This window comes from Spermophilus citellus (assembly GCF_964194105.1).
Source record: "Spermophilus citellus genome assembly, chromosome: 6".
In the NCBI taxonomy this organism is placed as follows: domain Eukaryota; kingdom Metazoa; phylum Chordata; class Mammalia; order Rodentia; family Sciuridae; genus Spermophilus; species Spermophilus citellus.
Window position 1 is genome coordinate 3,416,555 of NC_138187.1, and position 26,863 is coordinate 3,443,417.

At 50.8% G+C, this 26,863-nt stretch overlaps 1 protein-coding gene and 1 long non-coding RNA gene across 18 annotated transcripts in view; one reads left to right on the top strand and one right to left on the bottom strand.

The window, feature by feature from the left end:
* Nucleotides 1–26,863, bottom strand: part of RBFOX1 (RNA binding fox-1 homolog 1) — a 328,470-nt gene that overhangs the window by 299,847 nt on the left and 1,760 nt on the right. Inside the window, exon 1 of one of the 17 annotated variants that reach the window (XM_081297347.1) lies at nt 2,085–2,360. The exons of 13 other annotated variants lie outside the window; for them this stretch is intronic. In XM_081297347.1, coding sequence (XP_081153473.1) covers nt 2,085–2,171 — 87 coding nt within the window. In that variant the 5' untranslated portion in view covers nt 2,172–2,360. Of the gene's footprint in view, nt 1–2,084; nt 2,365–26,863 lie in introns of those variants that run through there. 3 more of the 17 variants (XM_081297357.1, XM_081297358.1, XM_081297352.1) reach the window with 3 other exon arrangements.
* On the top strand, nt 2,538–6,519 carry LOC308650884. Its single transcript, XR_014022427.1, has 3 exons — nt 2,538–2,965; nt 4,890–5,036; nt 5,560–6,519. It is a non-coding gene; the product is annotated as an uncharacterized lncRNA (long non-coding RNA).

Below are 26,863 nucleotides of genomic sequence, written 5' to 3' on the forward strand. Positions count from 1 at the left end.
GTGGTGGGTAAGCTGTTGGAGTGGCCCGCAGGCAGAGCAGCGGGCATGAGGGGGATATGAAAGCCGAGTGCCTGTCATGGCTACAGCTCTCTTTCCCTTGGCATCTCCTCCTCCACTTGCAAACATAACTGTAGTGGGGGATGCCAGAGGGTACACAACATGGCTGTCTCAGCAAGCCAGAAATCCAGCCAGTGTCCCTCTGGACACAGCCTCTCTGTGGGTGCCAGAGGGGAACAGGGTAGCCACATGAAGCATGTCCCCCTGTGGGTCTGGAGGGCCCTCACTCAACTGCTCCCCCGACTCACGGGCCACTGGTGAGAGCGCCATTGGCTGAGAAAATAAAGAGGACAGGGCTGAGATTCGCAAGTAAAATCACTTGTTCCAACCCAAAGTCACTGGATATGTTTCCCAAACGCTTCCTGCAAAGGGAAAAGAAACAGGGCCTCCCCAATTTCTTAGCTGGCCCCTGCGTCTTCTCATCTATCACTGGGGTAATATGTCCAGAGTGGCATTTCGTCATGACAGCAACATTCCAGCAAATCGATAGTTATTTAATTCCCAACAAGCTCTCGAGTCCATTAAACCTGATTACATTCACCCATTTCAGTGGGTGCCGTTATTTTTCCTACACCGGCACTTAATCCATAACAGGAACTTATGAGAACTTTCAGGAGCAATTTCAGCATCAATCAGCAGAGAGTGAGCAGCACGATTTGCCTGTGATTATTTATCGGCCGGGGCGGCAGAGGGTCTGACAAACCTCCAAAGCTGACCTTCACCCCAAGTTTGCAATAGAAGCAAAAGGCCTGCTGCTGGCTTTCCCTCTCCGTCAAGTCCGGAAACACAGTCCTGCCCCCCTGGCCTGCCCGTGCCAGGAAGGACGGAGCCCTGTCCCTGCTGACTGCCAGGGGCCATCTTGTGGTGGCCTGTCTACCTATATGTGGAAGACAGAAGCCACCAAATGGAGCAAAGGCCACACATCCAGGGTGACAGAAGGTTTTGCTGTTCTTCAGAATCACCCTGAACAGCTCTAATCACCCGGACTCTCTAGTTCCTAAACGTCACAGCAAAGGAGTCGGAAGAGGAGAAAGAAAAAGAATTTGACCAGAATCCTCCCCAGAAATTTGAATTAAAGCGTAAGAGTGTTGCAGAATTTTCAAACACAGGGTTTTAGGGTGCAGAGTGAATGGGAAGGGACGCACTAAATATGTTTTTTTCCTTCCCATGGAAAGAAGATGCAGAACTGATCACCAAGAGGTGACCATTCTCCATGAGCAATAGTGAGAGCCACCTGACTGGCCAACACCGCCAGGCTCTGTAGTCGCCAGCTTCCCAGAGAAGCTCGACGTCCCCCGGGAGCAGTGCAGACAGCACACAGGTGGACTCGGGGCGAGGGAGAGAACGAGGTCCACACGTCTCATGGCAGATGACCCTGTCCACACAGCAGTGCCCGCCTCGACACCAGCACCGGTCCCCACCCTCCTCCGTCCTGCCATCGTTAAGATGCGAACAGCTGGTGTGGGGTTCCTAGCACCACCTCCAAGTGCCTGAAGGAACCAGCAACGGGGTGTCCCTGCTTGACTCAGCGCCACCACCCAAATTCAGGGTGTGCGGCGGGGAGGGGGGCTTTCTCTGAAAACAGACAGCCCATCTGGGGCGACCCAGGAATTGCGGCCTGCTAGACACTTCCTTCATTTCCTGGGCCACAACTCTTCACCACGTCACCTCATGATAAGTCACTCCGCCTCGTGATCTGCTCGGGGAGACCGAGCCCCTCGGAAAGCTGGGAAGGAGCGCAGATCTTGTGCCCTGTGGTCAACCTCCCAAAGCCAAGGCATGAATGTTAAACAGCAGTCAGATCAATACAAGCAAATATAGCTCAACTACACCATTTATTCAGCCATGAGAGATGTCAATAGCCAGATTAGGGTGATCCATCTTTTAGATTTCCTACTGTCTCCTCACTGACTACACGAGAGCTTTTTCCTGTATTAAAAGTGTTTGCTTTCTCAACCATAAAAATTCCAATTATTACTCTGAGCGCGCTGGAGTTAAGTCGCTGGCTGGCAGAGACCTTGCGTTACCTGAATGGGTCCAGGGAAGTAGGGTGCTGCGGGCAGGATCATGGGCACACCGTAGGAATGCAGGAGGACCCCTGGAGACGCCAACATGCTTACACGCAGTGCCAGTCCCTCTGAGGCTCAACGCATCAATGAGAGGTGGGGGGGATCTAGGGACCCAACTTCTTCCCAACTACAGAGCCGGGAGCCAAACGGCTTCTGTCAGGAGCCAAGCGCTCGTCAGGCCGAGAGGGGAAAGAAAGAAAGTCCGCATCAGCAACTCTGGATGTGAAAGTCTTCTTCCCAGACCACGAAGAGACGCGGCAGCTGCAAAGTTGAAGCCACCGAAATGGAAAGGGCTATTTTGGGCACAGCTTGCCCAACGCACTAACCAAACCCTCTCCGCTAATTTAGTTCTCGGAGAGAGCAGGAGAGAAAGAGGGGACCGGCCCTGAGACCACGCTCTCGGCCCACAGGGTTTGGCCCAGAGGCCAGCACCGGAGTCCCCTGGGAGCTTGGAAGTGGGAGACGTGAGCTCCCGTGCTTATCAGTGGCCACCGAGAACCAGAATCCAGAGGAAGTTACTGGGCAGCCCGGCAGAAACCAACCCAGACATGTTCAGCCTCTGTTCTCCCTCTTGCTCTCTCTGATTTCCATTCTAAAGGGGCGATTTGTAAATAATACAATAATACTGGCAGCTCATATTTGCACAGGGTGGGCGATGTGCAGAGAAGGAGCAGACTCCTGAAACGTCCTGCCATGTCCTTCCCAGGACGGGTGGCAGTCAGTGCTCTTCCTGGGACCCGGGGAATGGGAAGGAAACCAGCCTCCAGCTGGCTGTGGGGTCACTGAGGGCGTACAGCTTGGGGGAGCGGTGCTGGGCCGGGACCTGAACGCATTCCCAGGTAGGACCCCCCCCCAGACCCTGTATTCACTACTGTATTTTATGCTGTGATAGAATTTCACATGCTCCCCACTTTCTTGTATTTTAAAGACAATCTTTATTCTGAAATGTCAACTGTGATACATACATTTGCAATATATTAATGACAGTTGTTTCCCTGTCCTCCGAGATTCAAGGTGTATCCAATGTGTAACAAAACGGTAGATGATAAATACAGTGAAGAAAATTTGAAATATCTTTCTAGTGTCAAAAAAACACCCAAAGGATCATTGGGGATGTGCTATGTGGTGGTAGATTAATTCCCACGGGATATACAAACTGGTTCAAGGCTGACACAAGTGTCCCACTTACTAGCTGTGTGATCTTGCACAAGTTACTTAGCTTCTCTGAACTCCAGTTTCCTCATTTGGAAAATGGAGATAATAAAGGTCCCTCCTTCATAAGGTTGTGTGATAATTACAGAAACTCGCTGTCACTATATGGCAGCTGTGCAAGACAGGGGGCTAGGAGCTGTTCTCGCTGTATATTCCCTGTTCTTCTCCTGATGCTCGGTGTAGACACATCGTTTGACTTCAGACTGAAGGCTCAGATGACATTAAAGTGTCACTCTTCTAATCTTATCCCAGAAAAGCATGTGGGCACCTTCAGAGTTTACAACTTGGAGAGCTGTAATATAAGATTCTGATGAAGTACATCCCCTTCTGTGGCAGCCCAGGCCCAAGGAGCACAGAAAATCACCTTGGACTAAATATCCACTTGGCCCCTTCCACCTATCTCACTGCACCGGCCACATAACACAGATTTTGTCAGCACCGCGGAGGGTGGGGGGAGCGTCGGACGCGGCCAAACACGTTCAACTATCGGCTTTTTCTAAATCCAAATGTCAATTCTTCCACTCTGAGATGGCCAAGGTGTTTTTACACTACACTAATTTTAGTTGCTTGATGTAGCTGCATAATCACATCCCTAGATAACGACAGTGGACAGGGTTTGGCAGAGAATTCAATTATTTAGGGCTGAGCTTGGGCCATCTTGACAAGGTTCTCTGTAATTGATTCTCCTGCGCCGAGTGCCCACGCCACACAGCTCAGAGGCTCGGGAACAGCTGTGAGCTGACCCCTCTTACTCAACAGCCCGATACCGTTGCTAACTTTAGCTGTGGAGCATGACTTTCAACACCGCATTTCTGAGAAGTTACCAGAGAGACAGAAGCAGTGGCATGATGTGGGCGTGTTTTCTAATCTGCTCCCTTTGGTAGCCACAGGCGGGGAGGGCTTCAGTGAGTTAGGTGAGGCCGGGCAGTTGCATGTTGACTTTTCAGTGCTATAACGGGAAAGAACACGGGTCCTGGGGCAGGAAGCTTGCTCTAATCCCGTGGGCTCTCAGCTTCCCAAGAACAGAAGTGACGAGGCCCATTTGTTGTTCACCAAGAGTGGTCAGAGAGCCATCGTGTTGGGGTGTTTGGGGCAGATCATTTGTGTACACGTGTACACACAGTTTTACTGAAGAGCCTGCTGATCAATTCAGATAGAACATGGAGTTACATGACACTCTGAACGTGGAGTACAAAAGCTTTGGCTGCTTCCCAAATAAGCATCTTCTTTCCCCCTCCTGAAACCAAGGGTTGTCTGGTGGTTCTTTTCACTTTGCCTGCTAGGAAGCTCAGAGTCCAATGAGAGGCTCCCATTCTGTCCACTGTGTTGGCCTTCACCGTCTGCATATTTGTAACCTTGTCTTCATACTCCTGTCACCTCCAGTCTCAACCACAGGCACCCAATTTTCTATTTATATGTTATTGACCTATAAGGTTGAACTATTTATATTTTTGAAAATGCATTGAATGTATCCTTGCTCTAAAACCAGGACAAATAATAAGGCATATCAATAAATAACCACCACTGATCGAAACCTCTTGTTCCTTACAGTAGGGGCCTGTTCTCTCCAATGGGATGCACCTGGTAGTACCGGGCTGGAGTGTGTTTCTTCCTGAATCTTCTAGGGAGTCTCTGCTCCAAAGGAGCTGGTACCCAGGGCCAAGGGCTGGCTACCCAACAGGCAGTTCCAAGCTCATGGTATGTTGAAGGAATTTAAAACTGTCAAAATGTGGAGGAAATAGTAAGGTGGGAGGAGAGAGTGGTATTTCTGGTTGTGACAAGGACGTGCTGAGTTCAAACCGAGGCTCAGGTCCGGTGACCGGCTCCGGCTGTCATGGGCAGGTGGCAAGGTTTCCTATGTAAGCCGCGGACACTCTCAGTGGGCAGCTCTCCGCCGGTCGCCAGGCAGGAGCCCTGCTGGGCAGGCTGTGGGAGAGCCCCTGGGCGTCGCGTTCCCGGTACTTGACTAACGGTCGTGGGAAACTCAAACACCCTAGCTTTTTTTTTTTTCAATCCTTTTTATAGAACACGAGATATTCTTTTCATTTTTTTCAAGCACCTAGAAGCATAACACGCACTCTTAGCTCGAGGGTCCTACAGAAACGGGCGATGGTCTCTGTGTGGCTCACGGCCTCTCCTGGCCCCGACCTCTCATCCAGGAAGTCACACAGGTCCTTCTTCCCCTTCCTCTGCCTCGTTACCTGTTTCTCCTCTTCCCCAGGGTTCCCTGGGCCAGAATCGCATGGAGGGCTTGATGGATGGATGGATGGATGGATGATGACTTATCGAACAGGGGACAGTTCAGTCTCTTCCCTCCCCTGAAGAACTGCCCCATCCTTCCCACCTTCCATGGCAATGCTCTGCTCTAGAGGTTCCTCCTCTGGCTCCCAGATCCTGCCTCTGCGCCCACCTCCAGAGCCCACACGAGGATGCCTCTGGCCATGGCAGCCCCTTCGGAGTGGTGGCCACCAGGGAACTAGACGTCTATGTCAGAGAAGGAAAGAGGCCAGGGACAGAATTGTTGGCAGGAGAAGAGAAAGGGATCATCCAGGGAAGGCACCACCTCCCCATCCATGGTCTAGGGTACCAACTGCAGCCTTGGGGACCAGGTCCAGGCCATGGGAGGCCACTGTGATGTTGGGTCTTCCCAGTGAGAGGAAGGGCTAGGCCTTTAATTCCGGCCCTGTCAAATTCGGATCCGCCATGTCTCCTGGACGGCCTGGCACACCTGGGCCTGCTGGGCCCCACGTCCTGTCCAACGCCCCACCAGGTCTAGAGAGGAGGTGCCGTGCCCACCGAGCAGGAGTCTGTCACAGTCCTCATCATTCTTCAGCATCCCATCATTCTTCCTGGAAAGAAGCTGAGCATCGGTCGTCACAGGCGACCAGGAAATCAAAATGGAGTCCGACCCGACCTCCAGGTTTAATTTCAATTGCACTTTTTAACCTTCCGGACATGGACGGTATTTATCTCATCATGCAGAGTCAGAGGTGATCAAATCACCCACACGACCCTGTTTCCAGGCAAAGTTGGGTGATGGTGAACCTCCGGGGGCGCCTAGGATATTCTGCAGGGCTACCATTCAGATTCGTCCTCAGCCAGTGGCCAAGGGCACACTTGTGTGCAAACCACACTGGCCAGGTGCCTTTGCCGAGCACCTCGAGCACCTCTGTGAACCAGTTCCCCTCCAACTTGCTGGCGAAGCAAAAATGCCCTCCTTCCCCGCCCCCGCCTCCCTTCCTTCAGGGCCAACCTTGGGGGCATAAGTCAAAGGTCAAATCTCTGCAAAGCCTTTGCCACTGCCACGACCTTCGGACTGCACCACCCTCTTGTCCCAAGTCCTTCCGGTATTTTGTTAGCTCCAGGTCTGCTCCCGTGGGATCAGGGTCCTGGAAGCTGGTCGCTCCTTCAAGAAGGCAGGTGGAACCCAGCGCAGAAGCAGGGCAGCCATTGCCAGGAACCTCCCAAGGTGACCGTGTAGGAAAGCATGAGCGACAGCCAAGAGCCACCTGTATCTCCAAGGCACAGAAAAAGCGTGAGGTTTGAAGTTGGAGAGGTTGGCTTGGATCGGCTAGCTCTCCCTTTCCCATGTCTGGCGTCCTCAGGATGACGTGCTCAGCCTGAAGCCCTCATCCCCACTGGAGTGACTCGGAACAGCACCTGGACCTGCTCACAGGTGCGTGGTGGCGGTGAAATGACAAGCTGCATGTGGGCGTCCCTGGCACTTGGAAGGTATTCAAAAAGAGTTGGTTTATTTTATTTCCTCCTTCAGGGTGTCTGTCATGTACCTCTAAGATCAGGCTCTCACCTCTGCTCCTTGGTCAGTCTCAGGCTCCCACCGACGCCTGCCCTGAGGTCTCCCTTGGGATGCACACGCGGCTCTTCCCCACGTGATCATGTCCATGGACATTCACACCCTTCTGCCAGCAGCCCCGCACCAGGGCCCCAGCTCCCCACCTTCTTCAGCACATATGGTCTGCCAAGATCCCGAGCTATCAATCACACCTTGACCCAGGATAGTCAAGACCTGACTGGTGTTTACAGCCAGGTCAGTTTCCATCTCTCCTCCCCCATCACCTCCCCCATCACCTCCCATCACCTCCTCCATCACCTCCTCCATCACCTCCTCCATCACCTCCCCCATCACCTCCTCCACCACTTGGTCGTCCCGTCTTTCTCCCAGGACTGGGCACAGACCAGATGCTCATGAGTACTTGAGATGACCTTTCACCTACAGGACGTGATGGAAGTTCAGGGGCTTCCAAGTCACCTGATCAGGGTTAAATAAGAAAATGCCTGCTGTGCCCGTTACCAAGAAGCAAATCTCTCTCTAACCAGTTCCGACACCTGCTAAATCATCAAGAATCATCAGGCCAATGCAGCAGCACCACCCCAAATTACTAAATACCACGCAGCCCCGGGCACGCGCTCCAACTCCATCCTACTGGACAAGGACGCGGTAGGGAAGAGGTTGGCCTCGCAGGTGTCTTGAAAGGCTGGTCCTTTGAGATGTCGCCTGAGGGTTACATTCTTGAATGAGCATTCCCAGGCAGAAGGCAGGCTCCAAGAGAGCAGGCAGCTCAGCTTGGTCCCGAGACACAATGACATCCACCTGATCACGAGAAGGCAGGTGTAGGAAGCGCTTCCCCAGGCTGCACAGGTGGACACACCGGGCCATCAACCAGACCATCCTCTAGTTATGCCACCTCCACTGGAATCCTCGGTGGGGAGCCGTCCAGGCAGGAAAGCCCCTGGAAGAGAAGCTGGCTCAGCAGCCCAGCAGGGACCCCTGTCAGTTCATACACATGTGTGAATTGGCACATGGCAACCTTGCCAGGACGGCGAGTGCTGAGGAAGCATTACTATTCTTGTTGCGTGACTACCCTCTCAAGGACCACACCTGATCCCCTGGCTGGAGTCACCATAGCAGAGCAAAGAGATCACATTCTGCCTACATGGAAAGTCCGGTTTCCACCAAGTACTAGCTGTGTGTTCTCCTGCACATTACTCAACCTCTCTGTGCCTTGGAGTTATGACATGTAAAATCAGAGTCTGGTCCATGATGATAAATTATGGTCCAGTGAGTTAAACGAAGGACAGCTCATGGCAGATGCACAGTCCTGCTGCCCGTCGTCAGCGACAGATGAATCAGCAGCAGCTGGGGCATCAAGATGGGAACATCAAACTCTTCCTCCTTATAAACACTGATTGGTTAAATGAAATCGTGCCTCCAGACACAACTTTGGAGGTGACTTCCTGTTGGAGAGCATGTCTCCTTTCTCCATGTTCCAAATCCCACACTTAAGCACAGGTGCTGAGGCAGGAAACAGGTGTGTGGGCTCTGGGCGTGGAAAGTGAACTCTAGAGACCAGACTTCGAAATCCAAGCCCATGGGAAGGATCGTGGGGAGGAAGCTGGTGCCTTTCCAACGGCAGAAACCCAAAGGATCCGGGACACTGTGTCACCCTACCCAGAAGGACTGTCCCACCTCCAAAACCGGTTATAAAAATGCCCAAAGAAAATTCCAGTAGGTTTTGTAAGTGAGGAGGCTGCTGATTATCATTAGAAACCCGAGCCCCCATGGTCCAGGAGGCATGCGGCTCCTCTGGGTTCATTAAGTGCTTCTTGACCTGATTCTCCTCTGAAAGCCAGACTGACTGGCTGAATGAGCAAATCTAAGAATATCAACCCACACATCACCTCTGCTGAGAGAGGCAATGCTTCAGGAGCCGACCTCTGACCTGTCTGGGGAGGGATGGCGACGGGGGCTGAGAATTAGTTGACCTTGCGTGAGGCCGGTGGGTCCTCCCAGAGGACTCTCAGAATGGGAGATGAATAATGGCTGATCCCTGCAACCTCCTTTGTGTTCCTTGGCCTCTCTGGCCCTCTGGGCTGCAGGTGCCTGTTGAAGCTGGCACAGAGGGCACTCCAAACAGCACGTGCCTCCGGGATGGGGGATGGAGCCTTTCTGTCCAGACCCCAGGCCGCTGCTGAAGGGCTGAGCCACGTGAGCTCCAAGTGCATTGTCTTCTGCTTAGCCGTGGAGTGCCCGGCAGCGGCTCCCCAGGCAGAGCTGCGCAGGAGAGGCCTCATTAGAGCCTTCACTGCAACAGAACTCCCCAGTCAAATAAGTCGGAGAGGGTTAGCTTGTTTCCCCCCTCTCGGAGACTCGGGATGGTGATTAGGATATAAAAGCATCTGGGAAATGCCACTGGAAGAAAAAGTGACCTTGTTTGATCCAAACTTTCTGAACTGGATGACTGACATGCCATCCATCCTTCCATCCATCCATCCATTCACCCACTCATTCCCCTCTCTATTCGTTCATCTAACCATTCACCCATGTATCCACTGATCTATCCAGGTATTCATTCACTCAGCTATTAACCCATGCACCTATCCAACCATGCATCTAACCATCCAACTATCTATCCACTTATTCATCCACTCATCCATCCACCCATTGACCCAACCATCCATCTATCTATTCAGCCAGCCATGCAGCCATTCATCCATCCATCCATCCATCCCTTGACCCAACCATCCATCTATTCATCTACATACTCATTAATCAATCTATCCATCATTCATCCATCCATCCACTCATCCATTTACCCAACCTTCCATCTCTATCCATCTGTGCACTCATTTATCCATTGACCCAACCATCCATCTATCCATCCATCCAGCCAGCCATTCATTCATCCATCCATCCATCCATTGACCCAGCCATCCATCTGTCTATCTATCTGCATACTCATTCATCAATCTATCCATCATCCATCCATCCACTCATCCATTCACTCAACCTCTGTCTATCCATCTGTGCACTCATTCAACCATCCATCCATTATCCATCCATCCATTTACCCAACCATCTGTCTATCCATCTATGCATTCATCCATCCATCTATCCATCATCCATCCATCCATCCACTCATCCATCCATCCACACATCCATCCATCCACCTATCCATTCATCCACTTATCCACCACTCATCCATCCACACATCCATCCATCTGCCTATCCATTCATCCACTCATCCATCCATCTATCCACTCATCCATCCACCCATCCACTCATCCATCCATCATCCATCCATCCATCTACTCACTCGCCCATTCATCCATCTATCTGTCAATTTCACCATCTATCTATCTAACTATCTGGTCATGAAGAATTACACTCGAGTCCAGCTCTGGGATGATTTGTTTTTTCTCTTCTTTCTTTCCTCCTATTTGTTATCACGGCTGCCACCACTTGTTCAATGCAGGGCATGTGCCAGATGCTGCCCTAATCCCACCTCTCTACTCTTTCAGTTTGAGCCTTTTGCTCCTACAGAGTAGATCCTACTAAGTTTATGATATTACCAAGAAGAAAACAAAGGCCCCGAGAGGGGATGTGCCTTGGCCACGGCCAGACAGCCACCTGGGGCAGAGCTGTGGCTTGAGCCAAGACCCCCTCTTGTGGGCTACTGAGAGGAGCCTTTCTGGCATGTGACACTGATTACCTACTATGAGAAAGGTTGGCCTGGGCCACACTCGAGCTGAGTGGCCTCTAATGTCCTTGTCCCTCAACTCCTCACTCAGCGTCCACCATTGTCATGGTGATCGGTGGCCACAGACTGTAAAAGCAAAGGGAGCAGAAGAAGGAGAAGACTCCGAGGCCTAGAGGAAAGCTGACCGAGGCCACCTTCCAAGCCTCCAGGGAGTGGGGACCCTGCCCCTGGAGACGCCCTCATCCTGGGGGCACCCAGGGTGGACGGTCAGGAGGATGGCTGAGGAGGTCATCCTTCGTCCTTTCTTTGTGATGCTGAGGCACAGACTGGCCTCCAGGGCTGGACCGACCTCGACTTCCCCTGATTAACACCCCTTCTCAGGGTCAAGCTGTGGTTCTTGGTTTTTACTTTTTGATGCGTAGACCACTTTGACACTTCCCCCTCATCCCAGAAGAACTGCATCCATTCCCACAATTTTCCATATCCCTATAGGAAGTGCTGGGTCCTTCTGAGACCCATCGGTGGCCCCTGGAGGGACCTTGGAGCTGCTCTCAGAATCTGAAGCCTGCAGCCAGTGTGCATTCTGATAAAGGAACACAGGGGTAGAGTCAGAGCCGCTCCCTTAACAGGTCAGATGGCCATTCTCACGGGATACCCAGTGACGCGCTGACCGGCCACTCAGAGGGCACTCCTCACGGCTTGGCAGGGGACACGATTCTGAGGTAGCAAGAGGGCCACATCTTGAGGAGGTGCCCAGGCATTCTGGATCACAGAACCAAGGCCGTCGCCGAGAGTCCGAAACCACAGCCTTGGCCCCCTTATCCACGCGTAGACGGTCACCCACAGCAGCATGTGGCTGCTCTCGACCTGAGCTCTCCCTCCAGCTCCAGGCCAGGAAACAGACACTGTCCGGCCGCAAGCAGGCACCAGGCAGGACAGGAAACCCACCCAATAGCACTTGGGGGGAACAGGAGGTGGAATACACTTGGGATCTCAGGGACGACTCTGCAGCTGGGCCTCACAGACCAGATAGAGAAGCAAGGGGCCCAGGACCACGCCAGGCTGCACAGCTGAGCTGTCCATCTGAGGATTAGCCAAGGAGCTGACCCTGCAAGATGGTTTCCCCAGGATGTCATGGCCAGGCAGCTGGTGGCCACAGCGGGCCTATGACAGGTGGGATTTTCAACTTCCCAGATTAGCAGTGTCCTTCTGGGACACTGTGGGGACATCAAAAGCAGAACCTCCCTGAGTGACCTCATTTCCTTGATGACTCTTACACTCACTCTATTTTTAAATATTTTTTCAACTACAGAGACCATGTATTATTGGCCAGGCAACTTCTAGCCTCTTTGAGTATGGACTCATTTTCCTAACAACACTATAAGGTAAATGCTCTTTCCACCCTCACAGAACGTGGGGAAGCTGAAACACAGAGAGGTCACACAACTTTCCCAAGGTCACACAGATCACACGACCTGGTGAATCTGTCTCTAGAGCCCCTGCCCCATGGCCTCTCCAGGAAATACATGATTTTTAATCCACTTCACCCAGTCTCTAATTTACTAGTAAAACTTAAATTAAAAAAAAAAAATAGCAGGGCTATATCATCCTGGCTAACAATGCAGGGATCGGAGCCATATCTAGTTTGAGAACAAGTTCTGGCTCTAACCATTCCGGACTGTGTGGCCCTGGGCAAGTGACTTAACCTTCCTGAACATCAGTTGATTCTCTTATAAACCGAGGGTCGCATTCCTTCCCTCACAGGCTTACTGGGGGGAGTGTTCTAGATAATGTCACACCACACTTAACATTTCGTGGACTGAAGTCTATCTGAAGTGCTGGTGTTCAGTGTTTTTGTCTTTGAGTGACCGTGTCTATTCCTAACCTGGCCGGAATACCGGCACTTCAGTTGACCCCCAAGTCTCCTGCTTTCATCAATAAGTAAATAATAATTAAATCCCCACTTTTGTCTATTTTGTTAACAAACCCTTTTCTGGAATCTGCTGTGTGCCAAAGCTTCCCTTAAAAGCCTTTTATTTATTTCTTTATTTTGGGGTTACTAGGGATCACACCCATGGCCTCACATATGCCAGGCGAGCACTTTGCCATCAATCTATGTCCCCAGCCAGCCATCACCACCTCTTTTATTTAGAGACAAAGTCCCAGTAAATTATCCAGGCTGGCCTTGAATTTGGGATCCTCCTGCCTCAGCCTCCTAAGTAGCAGGGAGGACAGGGTGTGTGCCCAGTGCCTGGCTCACCTCAGGGATTCTGACCCATTTCATGTTTTAATGATCCCAGGGCCTGGGCCTCTCTCCAGCAGCCCCTTCCTTCGGATGAGCCTACTGAACGTGAGGGATGACATCTCACGGCTGCCTGAGTGGCAGATCCAACAGCCGCAGCCCTACCTGTCTGCTTCCAGGTCCTGATTCCTCTCCTCGGCAGGCTTTCCATGTCTGAGGATATCAATTTGCCGAGGGAGGAATCCTGGAAATCTACTAAGGAGCTGCTACCAACGCTGAGGTGCCCATGTGATAAACCTCGCCTTGGTACTAAAACTCCTGAGTCCCCAGAAAAGCCTCGTGGGCGGAGAACTAGAATCCCAAAATATCCTTCTAGAGAAACCCCACTGCTGCGGAGCCGGGCCAAGTAGACAGCAGCCTCTCCAGACCATCCTGAGACCCAGACACCAACACAGACCCGGAGTCAACCCACCACAGTCCGTGGCTTCTTTAAATAATGCTTGGCAGGGGGAGACATCTGTCCCTTCTACAAATGCTCACGATCGCACCGGGATCGGATCAAAGCCCCACAGACGCGTGTGTGGAAACACCACAGTCCGACCCACTCACGTGTGCAATTCCTAAATGTTAACAGTGACGACCAAAAAGGAAGGGCTACTGTCCTAGGCCGGTGGGGTCCTGATTCTCCTGCCCACCGGCTCTCGGGTGATCGGGCGAGCTCCACCAGCCAGCCTTCCAGAAAACACTCCTCCGCTCCCTTCCCTCTCCCCCAGCGACATGGCGCAGAGCTGGGGATTCGCAGATTCAGGAGGCCCTTCGTTTAAAGATCACCATGCCGGCCTCACCTCCTTGGAGACTCTTGGCTGGCCGCAGAGACGAATGCTCCTTTAAGGACCAAAATAGAACAAAGGGACAGAAGGGAACTGAGGGTTTAAAATCAGGATGAAAAAAGGAAAAACAATACCAAACAAAGCCCGGCGCTGGCGTGGCTGGGTCCACCCATGGGGGCTCCCGTCTGGGCGGCTGATCCCCAGCCGTCTCTGCTCCCACTGGGACCCGGCGTTTGCCAACGCTATCTATCACCCTGTGCGTGGTGTGTCGTCTGCCCACCGTGTGGAGCACCCTCAGCGCCGTGTCTGTCATTACCAGGAGCCTTTTCGACGTCGTGCTGTGCCGGAGCTGAGGCTCGCCACACACCTGTGCTGCGCAGGTACGTGGAGAGGTGGGGGCGTCTGGCCGTGAGAGGAGGGTGGCCTTTCCTGTCTTCCTCAAAGAGCCAAATAAGAAAACAGAAGATGACCTCAAGCCATGAGATGCCCCCCATTACTTATAAGGCTGTTCCCTGTGCCAGCTTCTTACGTGACAAACATTGTCTATGTTCCTTTCTAAGTTTGTCTGTGACCACAAATGGTGCCCTGATTTGTTTCACAGTATGGGTTTATCTCATCTTCCTCATGACAGGATAAATACGGTTCCATGATGCAGAAAAGACAGTTAAAACAGAGGCCAGTGGCCTCCCTGAACCAAATCTGAATCCGGGAGTCACGTGAAGCCACCACGCTGCGTTCTGACCCTCATCACTATAGTCACTGAACGTCATCGCTGTCACCAGCACGCCATGTCCAGCGCTATCTGCCACTTCGTCATGACCACCGTCACTACCATCAGCACCGTGGCCTCCACACCTCCGGGGCCTGCTCTGCCCCCATCTCCACTACCAGCAGCCAAAGTCCAGACATGCACAGGGCTCTTTCCCCCAGCTAGATAAACCACCGGGTGCCACACTCCTGAGGATGTCCTGCCGCCAACCCTGCAACTCCCTCTATCTCACAAACGTGGAACCCAGGCTTTGGAGAGGTCAGTGGACATGTCCCCAGAGCTAGGCCGAGGCCTACAGGGTTCACAAGGCGTCTAAGGCTTGAAGTCGGTTCAGCGTGACTGGAACAGGGTGCGCCTGGGCGAGGGGGAGGGCGAGAGGCGCTGCCCACCACCCGTGCGATCAGCTGGCTCCCCAGACCAGAAGGCTGCAGCCAGGACGTGGCGATGGCCCTTCTAGGCAAAGGCATAACTTGACGGATGAGGACGTCGACACTGGACAGTGTACCAACCAGCAGCCGCGGGGATTCCGAGCGACACTCAGGGAGCTGTGGCCAGACAGAGGCTGACATCGGCCACTCCAGAGTCCCCCGGGGAAGCCCCATGTACCCAGGGCAGCCCTTCCAACGTCCTCCCAGCGCAGCCTGCAGGGCCCGCCTTTGGGCAGACACTGGACCTGGGGATAAGTACCTGGCTTATTTCCCAAAACTTCCTGCTGTCCTGGACATCTGCGTCAACCAAGTCCAGCCACCTTCACGGCACTGTCCTGACCCCTGGGGGCCTCACCTCGGGTGGCCCTCCTGTCTGTCCAACCTATTCCCAGCCACGGTGGTCTTCTGAGCAGGCTCTGTGTGTCCACCTCCATCTCCCTCTTAAAGCCCCTCAGGGTTCTTACTGCCCCTCTGTTGTTCTCCCTGGAATGAGACCAGGACCTGTGGCCCTGGCCCACCGCCGGCTCTCTGCCCATCCCTCACGGTGCCCCTGAGGCCACTGAGGCAGGCCCTGGGCACTGGGTACCCTTTGCCTTCCCCACCCTGATCTTTACTGCCTGCCGACCTCCCTGCCCTCAGCTTCTGGGTCACTTCTTCAGTGAGAGTGTGCCTCCCCTGGATGCAGCCTCAGTCCTCCCTGGGGGCTGCTCTCCCTTCCCTTCAGAGCACCTGTCACACCTTGCCACGCACATTGACCTGCTGACCCCCTGCCTGTCTCCACCACGAACTTGGGACTCCACGGGGGGGGGGGGGGACGGACGTGGCTTCCTGGCCCATGTATCCTTCGTGACGAACCCAGTTGGAGACCCAGCAGAGGCTAAATCAATATGTGCTGAATGAATGAGTGACTTAATGACTAGCCATTGACTTCAGTGACAAGGCCAGGTTTGAGGTGACTTCCTCATGGGATGTCACCTGCTCTGAGCTAGATGGCTGCCTCCACCTCTCCTAAATAGATGGCACAGCCTAGGGAACACTGTTCAAAGGGTAGAAAAGACAGCACTTCTCTGACAGCATCAGATCAGCCCTCAAACGTCCTCCTCATGTAAAAGCAGACAGTTGTCTTATATAATATAGAAATTGCAGGCTCGAATTAAAAGACTTTCTTATTTTAGAAAGTTGTTCTTTTTTTCTGATTAAAAAAAAAAAAAAAGTGTGGAGGGGAGAGGATCTGTCCCTTATATTAACACATCGTCTTTCTGGCATGGTATACCATTAAGGAGGAAATGTGATTTGATTTTATGTTGGAAATTGATATTTTTCCCAGAGCCAAGAAACCCTATCAGAAGAAAGCGCTGTTTATTTGGGTGAATCACCAGCTTTGCAGAAATCCCAAGTGCTAAATGCATAATGAGTCTTTACAAAATACCATAATATGGGTTCGGCTGGTTTCTCTGTTTTGGGTTTGAAAAATAGATTGTTTAATAACCCATCAAAGCTATATGTAAACCAAGTAAACAATGGAGCAGATGTTGACGGCTGTCTTGTGCCTCGTAGACATAATTAAAGACAATGAGACACTCACGGATTCACATAATAGGGGACAAATGCAAACACGGGATTCTGTACAATGTGAATGTAAACTGCCTTTTGGAGGACACCTGCTCTCTGGGTCCACAACACTGGATCCTATTTCCTGCGATAAAAAAAATTCTGTAACATCCTTAATTTGCTTATGTCAATGTTCATGCTACTCTTCACTTTTCAGAGAGACGTTGTCAAAGGCAGTCTTTCCCCCGGATGTGTGTTTCCGTTTCATGACTGGATGGTTTCAAAAAAACTACTTTTTATTTTTGCCTGAGCATAGAGGTTAATCAGAACCAGTTAGGCCCAACCTGGACATTTTTAAAGAAAATTCAAGCCCCAGTTGGGGTGTAGGGGGCTTTATTCATGCATCTTTGCATTTATTCTTTCACTTAGCAATTCAACTAAATGGATATGTTTATTTCCTAAAAGCCTGACTTTTTTTTTTTAAGTAAGAGCATTTCCTTTCCTAAAATCATCTTAAACAAAAATAATCCTGCTGGATAGAATATTCAAAGTATCATTCTAATTTCCTAAACATTTCTTGTTTTTCCCCTGCAACCTCCTACTCAGTCTTCTGTTAGTTTTCAGCTCCCAGTCCTATAGGGAAGGAAAAAATACAACCTCACACGGAATGAAACACATGACATGATTAAGAGAACACGGGCGCCATCCAAAATAAAAACAGAACACCAGCTTCTCTCTGCAGATACCCTGAAAGAGGGATTGAGGACTTCAAATAAAGCATAGGGTGAGATCATTTTTTTTCCCTTCCAATTAGGAAAATAAATAAATAAGTCCACCTGAGGCTAAGACCAGAGCTGTATGTGGTTTACACTCAACAAAGTTCCCTCGATCCTGAATCTACATCCGGAAGAAACCAAAGCAGAACGATTTGAAATAGGAATAATTCCTAAGAGCTTCAAAAATCCCATTGTTTGCAGAGCGCAGGAGGCTGGGTTGGCTTGCTGAGAGTGGTGGTGATCTGCTCAGAGCCATGTCGCCGGCCCGCTCCTCCGTGCTTGCTGACGCTATGGAGGGAAAGAGGGACTCTAATGGGGTCTGCATCTCTTTATGCTAATCAAACAGTGCTAGCCCCTTTTCCTAGACAACCCAGAAGAACATACACCCCAAATGGGAGACCAATAGGGCCACGGGGCCACCGTGAAACCAGCCTAAGATAGATGGCTCCCTTCCTTCACTCCTTCTTTACAGAAAGGCAGTGAAAATGTCCCCAAGTGAATCTGATTAAAACCACACACACACACACACACACACACACACACACACACACACCCCACGCCAGCACGCGCACACCACCTCTGAGCTCAGGAAGGTTGTAAAGCGCTCAATTCCTTTGATTTATGTGCAGCTGTGTTGCACCGAGCACCTCGGCATGGCGAGCCAGGACCCCACTCCCTGAGATGCCTTTATGAACAGGCCCAGGCCCTGGTGGGGAACAAAGCAGCGGTGTGGTGTATAAATCATTAATACGGTGCCGGGCAGCGACTGCATTTCCTGTGTTAGTTGAAGAGCTCCTCAGCACAAGGGGGATTTGGGGATTGGAACGGGCTGCAGAGAAGTGCACACTCCATCATTCCGGGGGGGGGGGGCCGGCGCTTCCCGCCAGCCTTCTGCTTTCCCTTCTCCCTCTCCTGCCCAAGGCCAAGGGCTTCTTGGTCTGTCCTCAGCCCTCGCCCTTTCTGACAAGTTTCTCCTGGAGGAGGAGACAGAGGACCACCCTGGCGCAGCTGATGCCATGGGCTGGCCGTGGTCCCTTAGGTCAGAACCTAGCTCAAAGCCTGCATGGCACAGGTGACATGGTACCAAGGGGCAGAGACCGAGGGACAGCGTGGAGTCCTGGCTACCAGGTGGGCTCTGCAGGGACCCTGGGTGGTTGGCCACATCATTCTCCCCCCTAAGCTGGGATTCTGCATCTAAAAATGAAACCACTAATGCCAACTCCCTGGAAGCCTTTCATGGGGGGATTAAATGTGGGAATCCACGTAGGAGTGCTTGTCACAGAGTACTCCATAAGAGTTATTGATTATTTCATTATTTTTATTATTTTATTATTATCATGGTCGTGTTGAGGACGGCGCAATTCTCCGAGTCCCTAAATGGTCTCACGGTGACTCCTCCTGTGGATAGAAAGAGCTCCGTTTTTGTTTTTGTTTTTTGTTTTTTTTGGTTTTTTTTTTTTTTTTTTTTGAATGGAACCACAAAGAGCCTAAAAGAGAAAAAGGGAAAAGAAAAAGAAAAAAAAAAGAAAGTGCTCCAGAATCCAGAGTCCCGCGTTTGGGACGGAGACCTCCAGTGGAGGGATTGGCCATTGCAGGGAGAGGAGGGGAATTTCTCCACTCGGTACCTTCCTGCTTCACCGCTTGTTACCAACCCTTCAGGGGGAAGAAGGAAGCAAGGAAGCAAGAAGCAGCAGACACACACACACACACACACACACACACACACACCCCACTGTAGAGTGCTATTCAGGTGACCTGGATGGGCCTGTGTGAGCGCAAGAAGCCACGTTGATTAGAACCCAGGCAGAGCCATCTTCAGGAGGACATTTCTGTTTCCAGAAATTCCTGGAGCACCCCAGATGAAGTAGGCGGTGGAAATGGTCTCACGCTCATTCTTTTGCAGAATAAGAGGACAAAAGATCAGGCAGCAGGGGACGCACCTCCTCTCATAGGACACATCACAGGGCACCTGGCCCCCTCAGCTGCCCATCCCCAAGCTGAGCCCACGGCCCAGGCATCAGGGCCAAGCACACAGGCGGTGCCGAGCCCCTGGCGGCCTCCCCTGGCCTTTGCAGGTGGACAGTCCACTGGTTCACAGGCTCTCGCCCTGTTAAAGCTTATGGGAATCAACTTCTACATGGGCCCTCGTCTCCTGCGTCACAGAATAATGACGTTCTGAATGGAAATAAAGGAAGCCCCTGCAGTGTGAGTCTGTCAGCTTTTGAAAGTAAATAACTTGGCTACTGACAAGAGCAAGAAGACTTTTGTTTTCCCTCCTCCTGTCAGGGAGCATTAATTGAGCTGTGCAGCCCAGTTCCAATCCACCCAGCAGCACGGCTGACAGACCATGGGGGGAAGGGGGTGGAGACAGTGGAGCAGGCAGGGGTACTGGAGACCTGAGAGGGACCCCCAAACTTCTGGGGTCTGTGTCCTCGGCAGACCATGAGTGCATTTGTTATGTGGATTTGGGAGAAATTGAAGATAAGTTTATATGGAGCTTCCAGTACCAGAATCCGCTTTACTTTGACACCCCCATTTATTTAAATCACCTATGGTTGGCCCCCTACATCCCAAGCGCCAAGGTGCATCTCACTGACTCATGCAAAGAAGGGTATGAAATGGTTCGTCTCAGCCCTGCTTTTCTGAAGAAGCAAGAGAGGCCCCAAATTGGGTAAGTGATTGTTCAATTGTGTTGGATCAGATCATGAATAATACAGATGGATAGAGAGCCTTCGGATCATGACTTCTGGTCCATGAAAATCCAGAAACACCTTACTTAAAAAAAACAACAAAACAAAACATGTTTTGGGGGTAGCTGACACCCACCCTTCTAGGTAGATACAGGTTTCTCATCTGAATTTTGAAAGGCACTTGAGAAGACCATAGGATAGCCAAAGGGTAGGCCCCACTGTTCCTTCTGCTTTTAGATGCCATTGGCAGGGGACATCTCTCAGATCCCACTCTTCCACGAGCGCAGAGCTCGACTGGGGGCTGGATGCCGGCAGAGCCACAGAGCAGAGCTGGTGAGGGAAGACGGGGGACCTTAGCTGTTGTTTTTGATAACAGAAATCTAGTCCTCACAGTGAATCCCAGGCAAACATCAAACACGAGAAAAGAAAAGGCTCGTTAAGAAGGAACCTTTTGTGCATTTACTCATCAGTCTTAGGAAATCGGAGGCCCTTCGATTCCATAGCTGCCTGTACTTTGTTCCACAGCCGCAAAAAAAAAGTCATTACATCCCTAGGAATACACACTCGCTCCTTAAGGCTTCTCACTCGGGCTGCACTTCCTCATTCTGATTCTGTGTGTGTTGAAACACAACATGAAAAGGGGATCAGAATGGGGGGGAGAATGTTCTCGAATGCAGCGTGGCTGAGTGGGGAAGGCCACAGCTACGGTTCCCCGGCCCAGCCCGGCTGCCTCAAGCCCTCTGCCTGTTGGAACAGTTGAACTGCTTTCCTTCACTGTCTGCTCTGGTCACTGTCCTAGCAGACGCAGGAGAGGTGACTCAAGCTAACTGCAATCCTAATCTCTGCAAACTGGGTGGGGGGAGGAAGGGGCACTTCCAGGCCCCACTTGGCAGAGGATGCCAAGGAATGCAGGGGGTCAGGCCCACTTTCTCCCAAGTGGGGTGCCTTGTGGATGGTTCGAGAGGGGCAGCCAGATGAACAACACAGCAGACTGTCCCAGACAACAGGGACGATTGCTTGGCTTACTGGGTGACTCCAGGAGGGTAGCTGGTACCTCCGAGAGTTCAATAGACATGGAATGAATGAATGATCGTCGGAATGGACCAAGGCTTATTTCCACGAATTAGAAAAATGATACTGCAGCCGGGATTCAGACACTTTATTTTTGGCTGGAACTTCTTTACCTGTAAGTATGAAATATCAGCTCATTTTAAAAATGATTAAGTAGATACCAACTGTGGTGATGAGAAGGTTGGCAACAATTAGCAGAGGAATCCCTGGAAGCCCAAAGGCTGACAAACACCGAGACACCTTGTTATCTTCACCTCAGCTCTCTCACCTCGCCAATACTTTACGGTTTTGAGAAAGATGCCAAGGCACTCCCAGTGCACCAGGGTGAGTACCCTTCTTTACGGTTCTGATCCAAACCCTCTCTCCACCTCCTGTCCCCAAACCTGGCTCCCAGTGTCCAGTGGGCCTCCCCATAGCTCTGCCATGGCTTTGACTCGTTGGTTCAGGGAAAATTCCTTTCCACTCCTTTTCCTTTCCACTTGCCTCCTTTCAAGATGGCCTTAGAGCACAGGAGAAAGCCCACGACCTCTTCACAGAGACTAAACCATCCGACCCCAGACCAGATCCCACTGCCTACTCGCTCCCTGTGTCCCTGAGCCCCATCTTCCCACTTCTGAAAGCCACCCCTGGGCCCTGGGCCCTCCCCACTTATGGTGCACCCCCTCAGCCTGCGCCTGCCCAGGGCTCCCACGGCACCTCCTCAACCTCGAGGTCTGCCTGTCCTGTGGCCACCATTCTGTGTCCTGCTCAGGTCTCACCATCTGAAAACCTCTCCTTTGTGGCCTCTGCTCTTCTTTTCCCAGGACATTTTCTCCACAGGGCAGCAGTCTTTCCAACTTAGTTGCAGAAACACTATGACTAGAGACAGTTTCTACAAACACCAATGAAAGAATAAACACATGGTCGAATGAGCAATTATAAATACATAAAAATGGGTGGCAGTCACTGCCTCACCTTGCTGAACACCTCTAGAGTGTCCTAGTGGTGCATGCCTTAGTCCCCCCTTTCCCTGAACAACTGCTGCCTAGATACGACTCTGTTCTAGGTGGTATGGGGGGGTTAAGAAATGGAATGGAAGAGTCTGTGTCGTGATGTGGCTGACAGTCCACCAGGCCAGTCGAGGCACAGCCAAGATGCTCCATACACTGCCAAGTGCTTAACAAACATAAGAAATGTAAATTGACCCAGAGGAGATCAGATCGGGGACACCAGGCAATGGAAGGAGTCCACTTTTCTATTTCACCAGGACCAATCAATCAGGGTTGGAAGATCAGAAATGGCAGCAAAGTCCCCACCCCAACCCCAGACCCTCTCAGGACCCAGGACACACCAAAGGGATAACCACCCACCACACTAATTCTAGGCCAAAGTTAGGCCCTGAACTTTAGAACTCTTCTGAGAGTCCCCTTGGTAACTTGTACCTGCTGCTCCCTGCAGGGACCTGCAGGATCACTGCTCATGGCCCCGGCTCACTGGCATTCTGCATGGTAGAAGGGCCAGGGCCCTTTGGAACCACTGTGCCGAAGAGTTGACCCTATTTGACACAGCTCCTCTCAACAGGGCCGGAGGAGGCGGGCCTAATGTTATTGCCCGCTACAGGCCAACACTCAGCCCTGCAAAGGTCTCTGGGTGGCACAGAAAATAGGAAACTTTATTGATGAATGGAACTTCCTTTGCTTTTCTGAATTGAATTAAACAGCACACTGGGACACCTCTCCCTGTCCCATTAGAAAGCTCTCATTGTGGGGACCATCAGGGCCCGGGCCTGCCAGCCCCACCTCCTTCCCAGGATGGCAGCTCCTGCTCATGGCCCAACCCCCTCAGGCACCCAAGCACCAACCTGATTTTGTTTACAATGTTGCAATTTCTCTCTCTTCCAAAAGACTATTATTTGCCTGACAAACTACACTGTTTCTACCCAGCCAATATGAATAAACAAGCATTATGTTCCCTCCTGGGGCAGAGAGCTTGGTCCAATGAATCAGAAAACCCTAAAAAAGACTGTCTACCCACAGTCCATCCACTACTGGACAATTACTCAAGGGCCAGCTGGAAGGAAAACAGATGGCGCCTGAGCCCTAATGACACGGGCTCCCTCCACTCGAGCAAAGGCAGAAGCGGCCAATGGCATGTTCTGACACGGAAACCGCCTGGAAATGGCAGGCAGAGCAGTCGGGTGGTGCGCCACTCGGGTCTGAGGACAGACAGATGCTCACGGATTTCGCAAACGAACGTTTCATTAAGTAGCTTTAATGCAGATGCAACACCAGTCACCCCCGTCCACGGGAGGAAACCAAGTCCTGTTGGCAGCGACTGCCCGCGGGCTCCTGCCACAGGGTGGGTCCAGCCCACCTGAGACGAGGGGCTTATCTGGCCACGTTTCCCAACAATTCATGCCTTCTCTCCTTAATTGGAAAAAGACCAGAGAAACCGGGTAGATTGGCTAATTGACCGATTTATGACACAGGATCTCTGTAGAGAGAGACCTGAAGACACATCCTCCATTCCACAGGCACCTGGGCCTGGAAAGGGGCTCATTCCAGCCACTTAAATTCCTTTAGCCAATTCAGATGTGAGGATAAACTAACCTGGTTCTTTTCTGCGTTATTGACACTATTGACTACCCCCAATCTGCAGCACCATCTAATAAATCAACCCCGGATTAAGACAAGAAGGAAAAAAAAAAAGGTGATACAATGCCACTTGTCCCCCTGTAAATCATCAGACTGAGCAACACAAGCCGAGCCACTGCCACGAGAACTGGACTTTTCTGCACGGCCATCATTGCTGCGGCCTACCCAATGCTGCCCAAATTCATCACCGCGGCTGGTACGCAGCACTATCCCCCCAGCCTGAGTGTGAGAGCCAGTCCTTCCCGGGTGATTCTCTGCAGCGAGCACCACTTTCTAATTAAAGACAGAAAGGGTTGATACGCAGGTTTCAGTTCAATTGCTTTCGATCTGAAGATGTCCACAGTGAGCAATGGCTTCATTTACCAGGAATTACCCTTTGTACAAACCACTTCACTATTTAAAACAAACCACATGGATCATCATTAAGTGGGAAAAATTACCAATCTTAGGATATTGACAGTGGCATGGCTCATTTTAGAGGTCCCTCTCCCCCCCCACCCCCTTAAATGTGGATTTTAAGTATTTGACTTGTTGTTAAATTTAGGCTGATTACAAGGTTCTGAGGGAACAGGCCTTGGATGAGAAGAGTTCTCAGAACTGGGAGATGATGATGGAGACTTAGGAACGGGGAAAACTAAGTTAATGGGCTACTGATCCTTTTTCAGGAGTTAGAAGTCGGTAAGAAATGCAGCCCTGGGGGGAGCCTGTCATGTGGTCTGCACGGCTGTGTCCTCCCCAAACCTGACCACCAGATGGGTGCTCTGTGCTTGCCTCCAGGTGACTTGGGGTAGAAGCGCATCCTGAGATTTGTGTGTCACGTGGATGTGCGTGCACATGTGTGCATGTGGATCTCTATTTTCCTCTGGGAAAAAGCAAACCAACAAAACAAAACAAAATAGATCCTCTTTCTTTCTCTCTGGTCATCAACCTCCAAATTTGGAATTTGAATTTAGAATTTTCCCTCAAAGCAAGACTGTTTAAATGAGTCCCCACATTGGCACGCAGGGAAGCTTCTGTCCTGGGGATATGTGAGTTTGAAGTCCACTTGAGGAAAGAAGATCTGCCATCGAAAACAGCAGAATGAAGACACTGCAGAGCATCAATCACGGAAGTTGAAGCAGGGTACTGTCCCTGGACACGAGATGCAAGTCTGCTGCCCCAGGGATGACTGGCTCTTTTCATCTCAGAGTGGCCTATGACCACGAGTGGGTGCTCTGCACTAGAGGTCCACATCATGCACCTGCGTGCTCCGAAGGTGCATGGACGCAGGGATGATGTCCCTGGACCCCACATCTGGATGCCAAAAGGACAACATCATCCCATCTGGCAGCTCCCAGTGTTGGTAACACCTTGGATGTTAAGATAGAGAAACAAGGAGGAAAAAGGGGAAGAACGGAACTGCAACTGGAAGAAAACATCAATCTAAAGGAAAGTTACTGGGAAATATAAACAAATGAAATAAGTCAAACAATGCCAACACCAAAGTTGCCTCCGCGTTGGCCGGAATAAATAAGTGATTTGTGGCAAAAGGGTTATGGTGTCTTCAGCTGGTCACCCGGAGAAGACGCGTGTGCTGAGGCATCCTGATTGATTTCTGCTTTTATGGGTTGACCTAGGCACAAATCTGGGAGAAGGTAGGAAGAAAGGCTGGGAGTTGGGATTGGGGCAAAGAGAGCCCACGATGAAGTCATTTTAGATGTGGAATAAGAAATAAGCCCCACATGAAATTCAATTCCAGGAAAATATACTTCAGTAGAGACTTGGTGGGCCCCTAATCAGCATGTATGTATTTATAAAGCACAGAGATAAATGCTGCAAAATAAGATGGCTGTGTTTATTTTATGAGATGTGGGTGATTTGAATGACAAAGATTTCTGAAATATGTCTATTTCTAAATAATATAAAATAGAATGTTTCCAATGGAGATGTTATTTCTCACAAATGCTGCCTGATTCATTCATTTGGCCAACATACTTTGCAATTGCAGTTTAGTTCTCTGTTCATCAAAATTAGAGATACAATAGCTATTAAAAGCAGATAAAAAATGTAGTGGTGATGGATGGGCAGATGTGTCATCTGTATCGGTGAGCAGTGCATGGAGATTAAAGTGAACTATTTCACACTTTTAATCAACCAATTGTCTGATTTGCTAAATAAAAGCAATAGCATGAGACTCAGACACAAACCATCATGACAGTCATGGCCAGAGAGATGACCCCCAAGGCACATCCCTCCTGCTCTGAGGGTAAGCCTTCAGGGTAGGGGAGAACCGTGGCTAGAAAACTTGATTCTAAATAAGAGAAGCAAAAACAAATGCCTGCCTGCCCTATACTTCAGGCATTGAGTGAAAGCCAGAGAGAATACACACCACACACACCCTGTTCTGACACCATGTCTCAGCATCGTATTATGATCTGTTCACTGAAAGCATCGCAAGTCTTTTCAACAGGGGCGGAGGCCTTCCCAAACACAATTCAAAACCCACCTTCCATCCATCTTCCTATGGAAGCGCCATGTTGATTTAGTCACTTCTAAATATTTGTTATGGCTGCCAACGCTTCCTGTGAGCCCCCTCTTTCCAGAACCGGGTGTTCTCCCTTGGGGGAGAGATTGCCTAGAAGAGGCTCAGAGTCCTTGTGTTGATCTTAGATACTTGTCCTTTTCCTGGCAAGAATAACCTCTCACTCAAAGTCACTCGTTTCTTCCCTAAGTTGTGCCTAGATGAGCAGAGCAGTTTAACCATTTAGAAGGCAGAAACTCAGAGGAATTAAACACACACACACACACACACACACACACACACACAGAATCTGAGAACCCTGAATATCGCATTCTACTTGTTAGGCAATTCTGTTCCAAAAGATTAATAAATAACATGAAAGAAGTAGGAAGCAAAAGATCAACTCGTCTTAATAATTTGATTCAATCCAAGTGAGGACAGCATCTGTGAAAAGCTCATTAGGATTCTCTTCTGGTGGGTAACTGATGAAACACACACACACACACACACACACACACACACAAAACACATTCATA